The following is an 18,458-nucleotide window of genomic DNA, read 5'->3' on the forward strand; positions in this document are numbered from 1 at the left end:
CTGTTACCTCAGTCTTGTTGCAAGCACACATGCTGAGTGTTTGGTGTTTTAAGTACGCCTAAGTTGTATTCTATTTTTAAAGCTCCATTAAATGGGATCCTAAAATGACCACTCTAAGCAACTGCCTGTCTCTAGCACTAAGAGCTACTAGACCAACCTGAACTTACAGATGAGGTCTACCTATGTGTCGATCATATCCTCTGAGGCCCTTAAATGAAGTATAACAGAATAGCTCTTTTAAAAATACTACCTTTTGTTTCACATTTGCACTTTGAAGACTTAGTCTATTACACATTTCCATACTCAAATGCTTGAGACTGGTTTGTCCGAGTCTAGATCTTTCTTGCCTGGGTGGGTGCTTATATATATCATTACATGGGTGAAATGAAAAGCAGATCACACCATATTTTAACTAAGACTCTTAAGGAGAGCACAAGAAATACATATACCTGAAATTATTAGCACATGAAAGGAAAAACCTACTTATTTGAGAGAGTTTTTCTTCCACAAGAAATTCAGCAAAAGAAATGGAAATAAAGCAAATTTTTGTGGGGCAACTTAAAGGAGAGAAGAAATGTATTTTTACAGGAAAGACTCAAAGTTGCTCATATGAAAAGACATGGAAGGTTAATGAAGACATATACAAACCTAAACTAGCAAAGTGGATAGAAATAGCTTCCTTCCAAGTAACAATCTGAAATTTTAACAAATCTATTAACATAAAGCACATCCAAACAGACTTCTCTGGATTAAATTTAATACAATTGTACATTCATGCTGTGGCGGTAACAACTTTCACATTATCTATATGACTTCTCAGTTGATTCTCATGACACAAACACAAAGGCACAATCCAAAAGGATACACTAACATTTACAATAGTTTTAAACAAATGTAGAGAAAGAACAAATTGGAAGTCATAAATATTTGAATATGGATCAGCTGGAATATATTTTCATTCAAGAAAATATTTCTACTTTCAACACTCTCATCCTGTTGCAATGGCAGTTCCAGGTGTCCAGTGAGTTATTCTTAACATCCATTGAACACATAACAATTATAATTAAGCAGTCATATGACTAGATAGCTAAAGAACCCAGATTTTTAAATATCTCAGATTTTAAAATAAATCCTTCTACAAAAGTCTTTTTTCCATTTTACCTAATCCTGTGAAATAAGTGCTTTTCCTTCCCCCTCAGTAGTGCATTCAGTAACTTAGCTACTTAACATTAGATACACATGAATTTAACCAAGGATTATTAAACATTGAAAGAAGCCATCCGATCAATCATGATACTTTAAGATTAGGTAATAAAATGCTAGAATCAGGTTGCTGGTTTCCTTACTGGGAATTTTTGGTCTTAAAAGCCGGTAAAGAAATTGAACCAACATAAACTAACTTGTCCTTAAAAAAAATTGAGATACTATTCTGTACTTTATACAATTAAGGGATGTCATTTCTAAGCATTTGGTGAGCAAGAATTCTGATAAGTTTGAATATTTGGAATGTATTACAGAGTCATTAAAATATAAGTCTGGGAAGAAACCAAGAGATTAACATTTTAATTCTGTATTTTATAAATTTAGGTCCTCTGGGTTATTAAGATATTAAGCTTCAGTATCTTTTTTGATCAATTTGAAAGCGGCAATGCCTGCTTAATTATTTCATGACCTGCAAAAGCTAATTATTAATAAGCAATAAAAAAGTGACTGCTCACCTTTTATTGTAATCATACAGCTGTCAGTGTTAGTTGACACTCATTAGATCTTGGTTTCTCAAAATGTATTTATCTAGGTCAAGAAAAACAGGCAGAAGGAAACCTCACCCAAATTATGTAGCAGTGTTAAGCAAATTCAGTTTTTGAGCCAAAACTAAATCATTTGTGTCTTCAAACTTTCCCTTGTAACTTTTCTTATAGCAATATAATTTTGCATTTTGGCCAAAGAGAGCTGCTTTCTTTTGGCAGACAAAATCAAGCTTCTGGAGAAACACTGACTTAGATGTATAGAATCTGCCTCCTTTTCAACAGAGCAGTAACAAATCGAGTGTTATATATTTATTTCACCTAAGTTGATCTCTTTCAAAAGACTGATATGATGAAAAGATTTTAAATTTGTAGTCTATTTTTATGCAGTATACCTAATTATGTTCTAATTAAAACAATTTTGCCAAAGAACTGGTTTTTGGCCAAGAGTCAAGTCCAAAATGTCTTATCTAAAAGCCACAGTGCTTAAGTGTAATGTTTTTAAAAACCAACTGTACATTACTACATGTTTTTGGAAATGTGGAAACAAATACATTTTGACTTTCAAGAAAAAAAACACTTGGTGGCACATTAAAGGATGACTATGAGTTTATAAAACATAAGAGGCAGGATATAGTTATTCCAGAATTATGGAAAACATCAGTGTGCCTTTGCTTTATTTGAAGAAAAATGGGAGTTTTGAGTGCCAAAATAGCTAATTACCGTTAGTGTCACCAAAATTAGTTCCAAACATTAGTACTCAGAAAATAAACTATTTCCAACAATAACAATTTTCATTACCTTTTAGAAGGACTATATCATAACTTTCATTCCTAAGGGTCTTGTATCTCCTTGTAAGGTTATCACAAATCACCTTTTACTTTTCAAATGAACTAATTCTAACCCAATCCAAATTAAAAACTGTTCACATTCACGAGCAAGGAATACTATTGCACATTACACTCTTTAGGAATGTGTGCTTCCTCCCCCCGCCCCCCCCCCGCCCCCGCAAAACTGACAGTGCATCTATGAATTAGATCTCACTACCTGAATTTATAACACTCAAAGTGCTTCTGCTCTTCCACTGAACAAGGGCATTAATGTTCTTGTAGTCTCAAAATACTTCATGAACCCTGAAGTGATTCTCTATGGAAGGAGCTTCCTTTGCAAAATGAATTTGGCTAGTCACCTGCATACCAAAATCTCCAAGTATTTGAACAAATTTCTTGTGCTCCTTTCCAATCCAAGATCTCATTGGATCACATACTTGGTAAGGTGTTACATGGGTATGAACAATAATTCCTGTTTGTGCAAATTCTTTCAAGACTTCTGGATAAGTAACCCAAGTATTGCTTCCTCCGGAATGACCACCATCCAGCCAGTACATTGTTCTTATGCTTTTGATAAAAGCATCTATGTTCTTGTCTTTCTTGGCTTCTTTTAATTCAAAAAGCAATTGATTCAAAACAACACAACCTTTACTGAATCCGATCAAAGTAAAAGAAGCACCATTTAGTGATGGTGGATAAAAACTCATGGCGGACTCATCAAACTTTTCACAGGTCCTCTCTTTTTCTCCCTGGCAATCATTAGTAGTGTGAGAAGAACTGGATCTACAATTAGATGCTTTGGAGTCCTGATTCAAATCTTTCACATTCTTCTTTGATAAACTGTTCTGACTTAAGTTAAAAGCATTAACTAATAACATATAAAGGTGCTTAAAAGCTCCAAAGTCAGTATTGTGTTCTGGAGCACCAAACATATTACTTTTCACAAAATTATCATAGCAGCTGAATTTGTGCAAATGCATTCGAGAACACTTTATCACCCAAATGTAACTATTGGGGAACCGGTGGGCTAAAATGTTGGCCACATTTTCTAGACTCCAGTTTTCCCACTGATAATTCTCAGGATGACGAGTCATAATTTCATGGTAATTCTGAAAGGTAAGAAAGATGAAACAAGCATTAAATACACATTTACATAAAATTATTTCCACAAAATAGTTTCCCATTTTTATTGTGGAGAAAATTGGGATGTTGTATGACCGACCCATGGTTAACATACTAGAAATGAAAACTACAAATATGTCATTACTTTCTGATAGAATTTTAAACAAATAATTTAATCAGTTTAAACCCCAAAACCATCAAAAGACAGGGTTATGAGATACAGCTAAATAGCACAGTAGAAATTTAAAAATAAAACTTACCTTAAAAGGATTATAAATAATTTTAAGTAAATGTTATTTAGTATACATACAATCTCCTACTCCTAACATATTAACTGAAAATAAAAACTGGTTTATTAAGCAGACTTTTTGACCAAGACAGAACTTTAAAAATATTTTCCCTTTAAAGCTGTTACCCTGAACCCCACCCCTCTTTGGACTACTGGAATGAACTGAATGCTAAATTTGATTTCATTTTTGTATTACATACAGTTGACCCTTCAACAACATGCATTCAATCTGTGAAGGTCCACTTATAAGCAAGTTTTTTTCCTATACATACAGTATACTGTAAATGTATTTTCTGTTATGATTTTTTTAATAACATTTTCTTTTTTTAAAAAAGATTTTATTTTTAAGTAATGTCTACACCCAATGTGGGGCTCGAACCACAACCCTAAGATCAAGAGTTGCATGTTCCACCTACTGAGTAGCCAGATGCCACCTTAATAACATTTTCTTAAGAAAAATGTCACTTTATTGTAAGAATACAGCATATAATACATATACAAAATACTCATTAATTGACTATTTACATTATCAGTAAGGCTTCTGATTCTAATCAGTAGGCTATTAGTAGTTAAATTTGGGGGGAATCAAAAGTTATATGTAGATTTTCAACTATGTGGGGGTCAGTGCCCCTAACCCCTGCACTGTTCAAGGTTTCATCTGTACAAAGCTGCAACGGATGTTAATAGAAACATCTTTTTATATATCTGTGATTATCTCTTTAAAAATAAATTCCTGGATATGGAAAAACAGGGTAAAAAAATATCCATAATTTTAGATTAGTTATACAGACCACAATACTGTCTTCCAGAGAGATATGTATAATTTTTCTTCTATCTTTGTGCAATTTCTTAGGCAAAGGATAGCTTATTCTAATTTGGATTTGTTGAAAATTTGAATGAAGTTTGAAACTTTGTTTATATATTTATTAACGACCTGGATTTCTACTTGTGTTTGTTCATAACTTTGGGCCTTTTTTATTTGGATCTTATTTATTTATAAGCATTCTATATATAGTAGTAACTTTTTGCTCAGGTTCTAGGATATGCACATAAATTTTTTTTCCTTTTAATTTGTATTCATAGTAGCTTTTTTAAAAAAAGAGGAAATTCAGATTTATTCATTTATTTTATGAAATTTATTGGATACCTACTGATTGGGTATGGATCAGAACAGACTAAACCCCTGCCCACATGGAGCTCACATTCTAGTACAGAGATACACAATAAACTACTGTGTAAGTAAACAGCAACACCGTCCAACAGAAATATAACATGAGCCACACATTTCTAGTAGCTACATTTTAAAAAGTAAAAAGTTAACAGGTGAAACTATCTTTAATAATGTATTTTGAGCCCAAGATGTGTAAAATATTATAATTTCAACATGTAACCATTATAAAAAACTACTGAGAGATTACTACATTTCTTTTTCTTACAAAGTCTATGAAATCCAGTGTGTATTTTACACTTATAGCACATCTCAATTTGGATACTGAATTTTCATTGGAAATACTAGATCTGAATTTAGATTTCGTAAAATTTACAGTAAAAAAAGTAGACTCATTTATCCAAGTTGTTCAAATATACTTAAAAGTTTTCTAGGAACTGAACTGAGTATCAGTTTTTAGATTTCAATTTAAAGTCAAATATAATTAAAAATTTCATTCCTTGATTAGACTAACATTTCAAGTGGTCAATAGCCACAAGCGGCTAGTAGTCGGCACAAAACATTAGATGGTAGTTAAGTGCAATGGAGTAAAATTTTTAAAAAGCAGGGCAAAAAGAATACAAGGCTTTGGAGAGGGTGGAAGATTCTTATTTAAAACACAGGGTGGTCTGCAATAAGGCGGCTACTTGAGAAGGAACAGAAGGAACCAAGGGAGTGAATCATGACATTTCAGGCATAAGGAACTGCAACCACAAAAGGCCCTGAAGTGGAAGCATGTTTGGTAGAGCCAAGATACAGTAATGAGGCTAGCGTAGCTCCGTATCAGGAACAAATAGAAAAGTCAAAGTCAGAGAGATTGTTGGGGAGGAGGGGAGGTATGAGGGCTCTGGCTTTTGCTTGGTAGGGTTTGGAACAGAGGGCTGAAATAATTTATGTCTTGAAATGATTACTCTGGCTCCTATGTTGAAGGGTCGGGAGTTGAAGCAAGGAGACCAGTAGGGGGCTACTGAAGGATAATCCTGAGAAAAGAAGGTAGTTTGAATAAAAGTGGTAGTAGAAATCAAGGCAGTAAAAAGTGGTCAGACTCTGAACGTATTTCGAAAGTAGAGTCAATAGCATTTGCTGACTGACTGGATACAAGATGTGAGAAAAAGAGAAACAGAGTTGTGATTTGCCTTTTTTTTCTAACAGCCATAGACTATATATGTTGAACAATTTTAGAATTAAAAACATTTTTTTAACGTTTATTCATTTTTGAGAGACAGAGCATGAGTGGGGGAGGGGCAGAGAGGGAGACAGAATCCAAAGCAGGCTCCAGGCTCTGAGCTGGCAGCACAGAACCCCATGAGGGGCTCGAATTCACGAGCCATGAGATCATGACCTGAGCCAAAGTTGGATGCTTAACTGACTGAGCCACCCAGGCACCCCTATGTGGAACAATTTTAAATGAACTTCTCTTTTGACCTAGTAACTCCACTTTTAGGAATTTATCTCAGTGGCATACTTGCATATATGCATGAATAATTAAGTATGTATAAGGTTATTTGTTTCAAAAGAATAGACATGTGTGAGTACTAACACGGGTTGTAAAATAAGGGCTAAAAATCCACTGTATGCTATGCTACCATTTGTGTTTTTAAAAAGTTTGCATCAGCATAGAATGTCTCTGGAAGGACATATAAATCAGTAACAATGGTAGCCTTGGTGAAGAGAAATGGGAGATTGGAGACTGGGGTGAAAAGGAGATTTACTTACCAATGTATAACCTTAAAGAAACTGAATTTTTAACAATATGCATATATTTTCTATTAAAAAACTAAAACTAATAAAATACGCTATAAAAACTGTCTATATGCAAAGGCATAAGGAAGATAGAAAAATCCTCCATAAAATTATCAATTAGAAGTAATCATTATTAAACCTTTGGAGTCTAGCATTCCAGTTTTCTTTAGTATACATACACATATACAAATACATATATAAGAGAGCATTCTTGGGGCACCTAGGTGCTTAGTCAGTTAAGCGTCCAACTCTTGATTTTGGCTCAAGTCATGATGGCAGTTGTTGAGACTGAGCGGCGAGTCAGGCTCCACACTGACAGCACGGAGCCTGCTTGAGATTCTCTCTCTCCCTCTCTCTCTGCTCCTCCCTCCCTCGCACGCTTGCACACATGCACACTCTCTCTGTCTCTCAAAATAAACATTTAAAAAAAAGAGCATTCTTTATTTCTCCCTCAACAAGCTTATGCATAGTTTTCACTTAAAAATATATTACAGGCATGGTTCCATATCATAAATATAGATTTGCATCATAATTATTAGACTTTCCATAAAAAGATTAATATCAATTTACATTCCACTGGAAGTGTATAAGAATTTACTCACATCCTTACCCACAGTGGCTATTAGCATCAATTTTTAAAAAATTTCTACTATGATAAAAAATCTTACTTTTATCTTTTATTATATATATATATGTATTTTTTTTAACGTTTGTTTATTTTTGAGAGAGAGAGACAGAGCATGAGCAGGAGAGGGGCAGAGAGAGAGGGAGACAGAATCTGAAGTGGGCTCCAGGCTCTGCGCTGTCAGCACAGAGCCTGACATGGGTTCGAACTGACAAACTGTGAGATCATGACCTGAGCCAAAGTCAGATGCTTAACCAACTGAGCTACCCAAGCACCTCAAAATAGCTTACTTTTAACTTGCATGTGTTGATTCCTAATCAGGTTGAATTTTTTTCTATGTTTATTGGCAATTTTCTTTCTCTTCTTCTGTTCTCGGTTTCATGTCCTTTGATAATTTTCCCAGATGCTCAAGTCCTTCTTAACAGTTTGTAATCTCATTAATGTTGACTATTTTGTCATACATGTAAAAACTTTTAATTCCCAGAAGGCTATCATTTAATTTTTTATGGATTCTGCTACTGTACTCTGCATATTGATTTGTGACATATAATTAAAATAGAGGCTCAGATCTGAAAGGGCTTATCTAAATCCTTTATATAGCTAAGGAAATGGAGATCCTAGAAACTACAGTTATTATATTATATAGTTATTTAGTTAATGAGCCAAAATGAACTCAAGATTTTACAATTCTCACAATTTACCACATAGGAGGTGGTAAATCTAAAAACTTGGTATTTTCTTTGATTAGCCCCAGGTTACATGATCAGAGGGGGAAAATGCTTTTAATGCATAAAACTAAAACATAAAAACAGGATGGTTACTGTTGTGTCAAAACCTTTGCAGCTCTCAAAACAATGGATAAGTACTCCCATATTCTAAAAAGAGACATCCCAATAGGACTTGCTAAAGGTAGCCAAAGCTGGTTCTGCAACTCAGGCTATTAAAACAAGGCCAATCTACAGAAAAGGCTAAAGACTGCAGGAAGAGAGCATTTTCTTTTGACAATTTGCATCCCAGTTGGGAAGGCAATGCACTTATTTACCTTTTAAGGGGGAATGCTTCTAGTGGGGCATGCTTCTCTTCATCACCAGTGAGACAAGTGGCAAAAGAATGTCTTGGAGCAATTAAGAGGTGGTTATTTCACAGGTAGATTGACCTGCAAAAACTTACAGGCCCACCCCATACTGCTATTGAAGTAAAAGTACAAAAGATTTTTAGGAAAGCTTTACATGCATGTGTTTCCAATAGTTTGGAGACATTCAAGATAAAGTTTTAAGCTAGGCGAACTATTCTTACACCAGAGCAAGGATAACTATATGGGATACGAGCTGTACTTCCATCAAAAATGGGGGAAGGGGACATCTTTACTGAGCATAAAGTGGACATCCCAAGTAAGCAAGCTAGAAGGACCATAATAGCCTAAGAAGGCTGCCCAACAAGAAGCACAAGAAACCCCAGAGCATATGATCAAGTGCAAAATAATAGAATACACACACACACACACACACACACACACACACACACACACACCTGTCCCTGGCTCCTTGCACAGAGCTCCTAAAACCCTTGGAATTTCCTGGGTGGACAGGAACATCTTTGCTCTAATGAGATGACTCTTGGTGGACTCCTGGATAGGAAGTGGTCAACCAGAAAGACCAAGACATGATTAGAAGTTTGAAACTTTCAGTCCCACTCTCCATTCTCAATAGAGAGACTGGAAAATGGAGTTAATGATTGATTATGACCATGCAATGAAGCCTCCATAAAAAAAAAAAAAAAAAAAAAAAAAAAAAAAAAATTCCCAAATATGGGGCTCCTAGGTAGCTCAGTTGGTTAAGCATCCGACTTCGGCTCAGGTCAGGATCTTGCGGTCCATGAGTTCAAACCCCACATTGGGCTCTGTGCTGACAGCTCAGAGCCTGGAGCCTGCTTCAGATTCTGTTCTCCTCTCTCTGCCCCTCCCCTGCTCACGCTTTGTCTGTCTCTCAGAAATAAACATTAAAAAAAAATTTTTTTTAAATCCCCAAATATGGGTTTGGGTAGCTTCTAGGCTGGTGAACACATGGAGGTCCTAGGGTAATGGTGCACTGAGAGAGGGAATGGAAGCTCCATACCCCTTTCCACATACCTTATCCTATGCATCTCTTCCATCTAGATATTCATCTGTATCCTTTATCACATCCTTTCATAATAAGTGGGTAAATAGTAAGTAAGCTGTTTCCATAAATTCTGTGAGCTGCTCCTGCAGATTAACTGAACCCACGGAGGGGGTCACGGGAAGCCCAATTTATAGCCAGTCAGTCAGCAGTACAGGTGACAACCTGGGACTTGGATGGGCATCTGAAGTGGAGGGAGCAGTCTTGTGGGACTTAGTCCTTAACTTATGAAATGTGACAATAACTCCAGGTAGATACTGTCAGAATTGAACTGTAGGATATCCAGCTAGTGTCAGAGAGGATCACCTGGTATGGGGAAAAACCCCACATATCAGGTTTCAGAAGTACTGTGAGTGTGGTAGTAGTGTACATAGTAAAGGAGTGAGTCTTCTACTCACCAGGACATATATGTAGGGCATACTATGTATCCTAGCCTTTAGGAAAACAAAATTTCTTTAACGGTTGGAAATGACCAAATGTTCACCAAGCGCTGAATGAGTAAACAAACTGTATATGTATACACAGAAAACGATTTGGTAATAAAAAGGAACATACTAATGATACAGGCAACAATAATAATGAATTTCAAAAGCATTATATATTAACTGAAAGAAGCCAGATACAAGACTACATACTATGCTTCTAAATTATTGAAAATCTAGAAAAGGCAAAACTATAGTGAAAGAAAGCAGATCACTAGTTGCCTGGGGCTGAGAAAAGAGACTGACAGAAGTAGGACACAAGGGTACTTTTTAGGGTGATGCAATGTTGTATAACATGATTGTGATGTTGGTTACATAATTGTAACATTTGTCAAAATTCATCAAATTGTAAGCTTATACTTAAAAGAGAGAGACAGATAAGTATAATTTTACACCCCGAGGCTTCACAAAGCAAGAGAACTCAAGAAAATTGGAAAGTGTCAACTTAAAAAAAAATAGATTCCCCCTCCAAAATCAGAGCACCTAAAGAAATATGAATTACTATGTTCTCAGCTCATCTGTTAATTCATATGAGAAAATAAAAAGTATAGAATAAAAAAGGACAAAATGATTGCAAAGGGAACATCAACAAAGTAATGATAATTAAAATTTTAAATTACATGGACCATCAGATCCAAATGATACCAAATCTGTGTTAACATAAGGTAAGCTCTTAATGGTACCCTACAAAGTTCCGTTGGCCCTATTTTGTTCAGTACTTATCCAAATTAAGAATAAAGATACAGAAAGAATGCTTATTTAATCTATGTATGATACAAAGCAAAATAATGGTTCTATAAAAGGATCAATAAAAAAGCTGAGCTGTATTTAACAGCGTAAATTTCACATAGATAAACATTAGGCTCAGAAGAATCAAGTACAACGATACAGATGAGGAAATCTAGCCCAAAAGCATTTCATATAATAACAGCCAAGATTTATCAAGCACTTCATCATGCATTGCTCAAAGCAACTTACATATATTCATTCATTTATTTCATTCAAAAAATTATCTACTGAATATTTACAACATGCCAGTCAGTAAGCATCATAAACATATTAGTGAAGAAAACAGACATGAAGCTTACATTGTAGTGTTTGAAGACAGGTAAAAAACAAAATGACTAACTAATACAGTAAATGAAATGGATAAAAATAAAAGAGAAAAACTGACAGGAATCCTGTGCATATATATGATTACTAAATAGGTTGGTCAGAAAACACCTCATTGTGAAGGCAACTTTTGAGTAGCCTTGAGACAGGTGATGTAATGAATCCTACAGGTATCTGGAAGAATACTGTTGCAGGCAGTATGTGCAAAGCTTTTGGGGTGAAGTATGGCTACCATGAATGACATTTAGAATGCTGGTGTGGTTATGGCAGAGTAAAACAGAAAAAGGAGACAGGAAAGCAACAGAATGGGAAAACGTAAAGGTAGTGAAGAGCCATACAAACCATCAAGAGTTCTCTGGCTTTTACTCTGAGTGACATGGAAAACTATTGGAGAGTTTTGAGCAGTGGTATGGCATGATTTGACTTACATTTCAAATTGATAATTCTGATCACTTCCAGATACATTTAGGAGGAGAAGCAACTTTGTTGATTGAGTGAGATATGAAGTGTGAAAGAGAGGTTACTAAAAAATAACTTCAAGCTTTCTAACTTGAGCAACTAAGAAAAGAAATTCTATTAACTGAGATGAGGAAGACTGCAAGAAGAACAGATTTAAAAGCAAAGATTCATGTTTGCTTTGAGATATGTTTGAGATATCTATTAAATATCCAAAAGGCAATATTGTGCAGGTGACTGGTAAGTCCAAAGTTCCAGGAATCTAGGCTACATACAAAAGTGTTGAAGGTCATCAGAGTACAGATAGTATGTAAAATCACAAGACTGAAAGATTACTAAAGGAATAAAGGTAGAGTAGAAAAGTTCACAAACTGAGCCCAAGGGTAGCCCAATAATAAAAAAGGTCAAGGTCATCAGAAAGATGAGAAGAAACTGTTAGTCATTAGGTATTCATATAGTTAGTCCTCACTGATACCTTCTAAATTATTACTCCTATTTTATAGTTGAGGTAGCTGCAATTGGCCAGAGATTTCATAGCTAAAAAGTGCAGAATCAGGGTTCAAACCTAGGCAATCTGGCCTCAAAGTCTTTTGATGCATTATCCTATTCTTCTCTAAAGGACCTGAGTTTTTAAAGCACTTCATATTCTGCATAAATCAACACTATATCACTGTCCAAAAAGCTAATGGAATCTCGGGCTACATTAGGAAGTGAATAATGTCAAAACGAAAGGAGGTATTACTCTAAGTGTATTTAGCACTTTTTAGACCTCATCTGAAGATACTGTATTCTGGCTGGTACACTTTATAAGCATTTAATAGGTACTCAAGAAAGGTTAGTTACTATCCTTTACTATCTACTATCCATTACTATCATCACCATCATCATCATCATTATGATGCACACAGTAGCTGGTCCTCAAATCTCTGGGAGTCGCTGCTGTCAGCATTGCCATGCTATTTTCCCAAACTGAGCAACAGAGCATCAATTGAGTAAATTAAGTATCTTGTCTTAAATCTAAATACTAGTTTTTTCAGAGTTTTTATTAGAAGTCAATTAGACTAGTCAATTGTTTTAAGAATGAGAGAAAAAACTACATATATCTTAACCATTACTCGACACAAGGCACAAAGTTTGTAACTATATCATTTAAAGCATCAATTTCAAAAACAATAAAGTAATATCGTTTCATGGTATAAGAAACCTATCTAGCCATGCTGCCTAGACAAGCCATGCTATCTACATCAGCACTACCAAACAGAACTTTCTATGATGATGGAAACGTTCAGTGGAAATGCTTTGTATTTGTGCTGTCCATTAGGAAACACACAAACCTTAGGTGCTACTGAGCACTTGAAATGTAGCTAGTGTGACTGAGAACCTGGATTTTTTATTTAATTTAAACAGCCACATATACCTAATGGCTAGCGTATTAGACGACGCGGTTCTGAGTTAAGATCCAGATTAAGACCCGGCATTCCAGGACAAAATAGCCACAGATATTTGCCTGAAGCTATAAAAATAATAATTAAGATAAAATCACATACAAAAACAAAAGTAAAGAACTTAGGTGATCATCAAAATATTGACATGCTTAATTACTGTCCCTTTTCTTCCACCCACCCTCCCTTTCTAGGGTAACTGAAAAGTGTCATACCCTTGTATTTTTTTTTTTTTTTACTTGCTTGCTTTTTAATTACTGACAGCGTTTTCGGAACCCTAAAGTGCTAAGTTAATTTACAAGTCATTCCTGTCTCCTGTCTAACACACACACACACACACACACACACATACACTTCCGAGAAACGAAGTTATAGAATGGATATACATTATGTGTCTCATTCCTTCTGTCTCAAATTCCAACCCATCGAAGCCTACACTAAACAGCTGGCTCTTTCGAGGTCGTAACCCTCCAAGGACACCTTCCCTCTGGGGCTCCAGAAGCACAGGGTCAGGGGTGTGGCAGGGGCGGTTTTGGATTTCGTGGAGCAACGGAAGAGCCACGCCGTGAGCGCATGTGTGGGTGTGTTCAGGACAGGCAAGGAACCGCGCACTAATACGCGGGGGAAATGGGGGCATTCGCATATGCACACGAGGAAGGAACAGGTGTCCAGGCAGGCCCCAGGTTACCTGCACATCCCCCGGGAAATAGAGAACGTGATGCTGGGGCGCTGGCTGCGGCTCCTCCTTCGCCCGGTCCCCAGGGAGGGCCCGCCGTTCCGGTCCCTCCCCGGCTGTCTCCGCCGCCAGCAGGAGCAACTCGTTGCTGCGCTGCGGGTCAGCTCCCGGCACCGTGGACAGCTGCAGGCACTGCGGCCGGCGCCCCTCCGCCGACGGGGAGAACGGCGCACCGCTGCCGCCGCCCAGGTTCATGGTTTCGGCCTGCGAGCGGGACGCGGCGATTCCGAGGCTGAGCTGCGGCAGGAGGAGCAGCAGCGGTGGCGACCGCAGGAGCCTGAACTCCCACATGGGTCGCTGCCGCGAGAGCAGTTCAGGGGTGGGGGGAGGTCCTGAGGGAGGGACATCGGCAGGCCGCCCAACGGTCGGCGGGAGCGGCCCGGGCGGGACTCGGCGCGGGGGCGACGACGGCGTCAGAGGCCGACGTCCGCGCGCAGCGTGCGTAAGGGAAGGAGGGGTGTGCACGAAATCCGACTCGGCTCCCAGAGGGGGCGATGGGGGCGTGGCCCTAGGAAAGACGTTTGTGATTGGTGGGTTCTGCTTTGCCCGGGAAGTTCGAACGGAAGTCTGGGAAAGAGTTGGGAGAGCAAAGGAAGAGGGAATGTAGTAAGGACTCTGAAAGAAGGGCAGCAGTTGTAGCGTACTCGCAGCAGCAGGAGTGGCTCGAAGGTCGTTGTCCAGTAACTGGGTAGAATTTTGAGTATGCTATACTCCCGTTTCAGTAGGCTCACCTTGCAGGTGAGGTGTTGTTTGTTTGTTTGTTTGTTTTGTAGTTCTTTGAATGTTAAATGAAGGGAATCTCCCTTTTCTCACCAGCTCGTTTTCTTTGTAGATACACTAAGATTTCTAGGTTGATGAGAATTTGTGGTTAGATACGAAATCTAATGCACCTTTGACTGGTACTGGGGAACAGGGCACATGAGTTGGAACAGGAAAAATGGGGCAAGGCATTAGCTGTTACACAATTGTTGTCCCTGGGGTTTGCAGCCAACAAGATTTGCTATTTTAGGGTTTTCAAAAACCAGTTCGGACAGTAGGAAAATGATAGGTGTCCAACAACCATCTGTGTCCAGTTGTGTAAGAGGAAGATTTGGCCAAATGTATGCTAAAGGCAGGGAGGGGAAAGGGAAGGGTCCAGTATTCTAAACTTCAGGTGCCTGTGAGGCAAGGCACTGTAAAGAGCCCTATAGAAGACAATATTAGTGATGATTGTAAAAATTACAGCCAACATTTACTGGGGCGTTACTGTAGGTCAGGAGTTGATACAATAAAGGGAATTCTCAACTTTCAGTGTTTGTGTCCTGCTCACGGGCTCTCAGGGAAGCCATACATTTACCAGAGTCAGCAAAATCTCAAAGCATGGGCTCTGTTTCTGCCTTGAGTACACATTGTACATCTGCTTTGTTTACAAACAACCTAAAAAAGGGCATTTCAATCATAAAGAGTTTAAAAAAAAAAAAAAAACCTCCCTGGTTCCCATAAGATTAAGGTCATACAGCCCTGCATGTACCAAAAGCTTAAGATTAGGTAATTTTCTGAAATGTCTTTTATCTAATGATTTGTAACTTTTTATGTAGACCCTACACAAAATATTCCTTCCCTGGAGGACTCTCTATGATGATTGTTTATCCTGGGAAGCCGTCCTAACTTGGGATGAAATAAAACTTTCTTTCTTTTAGAAATTCTAAAAGATTGCTCATTTTGACAAACTAAGAACTTCATATTATTAACTGTTCTGAGTCTGTATATGATTGTGTTTATACATACTGTTTTCTTTTCTCCACATTTCAAATATTAACAAATAGTCTTGAAGTAAGAACACAAATGAATAAATGATAAAATATAATTTTCTTATATATACTATAGTGACTTCATTGAAGTGTACTATGCTAACCTACTTCGGTTCAAATTATTGGGTTCTATCTGACATCATAATAGTGTAACCAATCAAGAATTAATTATTATTAAGTAGGTCTGTTTTTGTTTTTTTTTTTTTTTTACAGAGTACTGGTAAAAAGAAACTGAGGCCAATTATATAATTATGAATATAGAATCGTGTTTAGGAAACCAGCCTTCACTCTATTTTGTGAATCACATACATATTGCTACTTTCTCTTGTTAGGTAGAGGATTACTGAAGTGTAATCCAGTAACCCAAACACGTACATGTACTCCAAATGCAGTTTTTGATTTATGTAGTCTTGTTTTTAGGTTGACCTTTTAACTGAAATGGTCACTACTGAAGAGGATGGAGACGGTGCCTGGTGGGTGGCTCAGTTGGTTAAGCATCTGATTCTTGATTTCAGCTGAGGTCATGATCTCACAGTCATGAGATTTAGCCCTGAGTTGGGCTCTGCGCAGCATGGAACCTGCTTAAGATTTTCTCTCTCTCTCTCTCTCTCTCTCTCTCTCTCTCTCTTTCTCTCTGCCCTTTCCCTTAAAAAAACCAAGAGGGTGAGGAGTTCTTATGCTCTAGAAAGATTAATTGTAGTAAACATTAAATACTATAAGTTGTCCCAGTTGTTCTAAGATAATTGAGGTCTTTAAGAAATACAAATAAAGATTTAAAGGGTCAAGTAAAGAAACAGACTGAAATAAGCACAAGGTGTTTTTTTTCCCCCACAGTTAAGGATTTACATAACCCTACAGGAGCCACTTCCAGAGAAAATAACAGCTTTTAATTCATTAGTTGAGGTATGTATGTCATTTATGTTAAGTCATTGACATTATAATTCCTTTTCATTGGTCCTATTGATGTTACCGTAATATCTCTTTTCTTTCCCTATCTCCTCTTCCTTTTTCCAGGAAGACCCAATTTTGTAAATCTCTACTTAGCTAACCCCAGTAGGCACAGACTGCCCACCACTTTCCCCCTTTATTCTCTCTTGGAGATGGGCTTTTCTTCCCTGAAAGAGGTCTTGCATATACAAAGTTAGTGTAACCAGTTGTTTGGATTTCCCCTTTGTTTTTATCAGATAGCGGTCTCCACAGGAATTTTAATATGTTTATAGGGCCCAAAAGGCCACAGCTTATCTCTGGACTCTAGACATTGCTCAGGGGATCCTGTGGGGCTTTCAGAACTTTTGTTATACTATTCAATATAATAAATAGAAAAAGTTGCAGAATTGGAAGGAATCTGAGAGAGCGTAATTAATATATATTAAAAAGGATAACATTAAAATGTCATAAATTCCAATATCTACAGAGGCTAAGCCTGTATCATAAATAGTAAAATTGACCATGTGTAATACAATAGGGAATGGTAAAGACCGCAGCAAACTAGAAGAAAATAATCATATTTGAAGGAGGCAGTCACTATTCACTGCCAGCCAGTAGTAAAATGAAGGCAACATTTTACCAAACTCCAATTTTTCTTTTTTTTTTCAAACTCAAATTTTTCAAGAGAAATCAGATACATAGATTTTTATGTGTCATTTCCTAATTTATAAATCTTGCAAACTAATTAAATTTGTATTTAAAATGTTTTATCAAATTAAATGCACACATAGACCAAATTTGGCCTACGGGTCACAAATGTGCAGTTTCTCTACTAAAAGGTAAAATGAATGGATACAGAAAAGCAGAGAATGGGGGAAAAAAGAAGACCTCAAATATGGGTTCCTATGGGAGACTGAATGTGAAAGAAATGGAAAAAGGTTTCTAAAATTTTTTTTTAATGGAACTTGAATCAGATCGCATTTGATATTCTTTGAGAGATTCCAATAATGTTTTAAATCTTTTCAGTTTTTCTCGATTTTGGACAGGTGTTTAGCGTGCTTTCATATGCCTCTGTACCAAAATTGGACACTGAAAGGAACGGGCTTCAGATGAGGTATGCAACTCTAGCATATAGTTTTGCCCCCAAATGCCTAACAAAACTAAATTAGAGAATAAAGGCATCTGGGGATTTGGAAGCTTACTTTTTGGCTAGTCTCACTAGCTAAGTGACACTCTTTACACTGGTCTTGTAGCATATGGTTTAAATATATACTTCAGCAAAATCCATTGCTTCAGCAAAATATAATCACTATGTGTCAAGACCTTATGGATTATTTTTAACACTCAGTGAATGCTAAAATGCAATGATTTAACTAATTGTACTTGCATACGTTATACTTAGTCCACTATTAAAAAGTTAGGAAATACCAACTAAAAACTTAATAAATCTTCAACAAAATACTAGCAAGCCAAATTTAGTAACACACAAAAAGAATTACGCACAAAGTAGGATTTATCCCAGAAATGCAAGGTTGGTTTCACATTTGAAAATTAATTAACATTATACACCATACCAATAGAAGAAAAAACAAAAGTGACATGATTATCGTAATGGACTCAGAAAAGGCATTTGATAAAAATCCAACACCCTTTCATGACTGAAAAAAAAAAATTTCAACAAACTATGAAATAGAAGGGACTTTTTTTCAACCTAATAAAGGATATCTGTGAAAAGCTCACAGCTAGCATCATTCTTAATGGTGAAAGACTGATGGCTCCCTAAGAACCAGACACA

At 36.9% G+C, this 18,458-nt stretch overlaps 1 protein-coding gene across 1 annotated transcript; it reads right to left on the reverse strand.

Moving 5' to 3' along the window:
- Nucleotides 1–356: 356 nt before the first annotated feature.
- Nucleotides 357–14,286, reverse strand: CUNH2orf69 (chromosome unknown C2orf69 homolog). The gene is made up of 2 exons (XM_047085461.1): nt 13,899–14,286; nt 357–3,684 (listed from the first exon to the last, which is right to left on the reverse strand). Exons 1-2 carry the CDS (start codon nt 14,235–14,237, stop codon nt 2,860–2,862), a joined length of 1,164 nt encoding a protein of 387 aa, XP_046941417.1. The 5' UTR covers nt 14,238–14,286; the 3' UTR covers nt 357–2,859.
- Nucleotides 14,287–18,458: the final 4,172 nt, after the last annotated feature.

Source organism: Lynx rufus, unplaced genomic scaffold, assembly GCF_022079265.1.
Source record: "Lynx rufus isolate CCGP_SWC_20201006 ecotype Redwood Valley unplaced genomic scaffold, mLynRuf1.p SCAF_2, whole genome shotgun sequence".
Taxonomy (NCBI): domain Eukaryota; kingdom Metazoa; phylum Chordata; class Mammalia; order Carnivora; family Felidae; genus Lynx; species Lynx rufus.

What these genes read in the sequence shown, in the direction of transcription:
- CUNH2orf69 (XM_047085461.1), bottom strand. Translation starts at nt 14,237, where the DNA reads ATGTGGGAGTTCAGGCTCCTGCGGTCGCCACCGCTGCTGCTCCTCCTG. An exon ending in ATTTCCCGGGGGATGTGCAG is followed by an intron (nt 3,685 to 13,898) that starts GTAACCTGGGGC and finishes CTTACCTTTCAG; the next exon opens with AATTACCATGAAATTATGAC.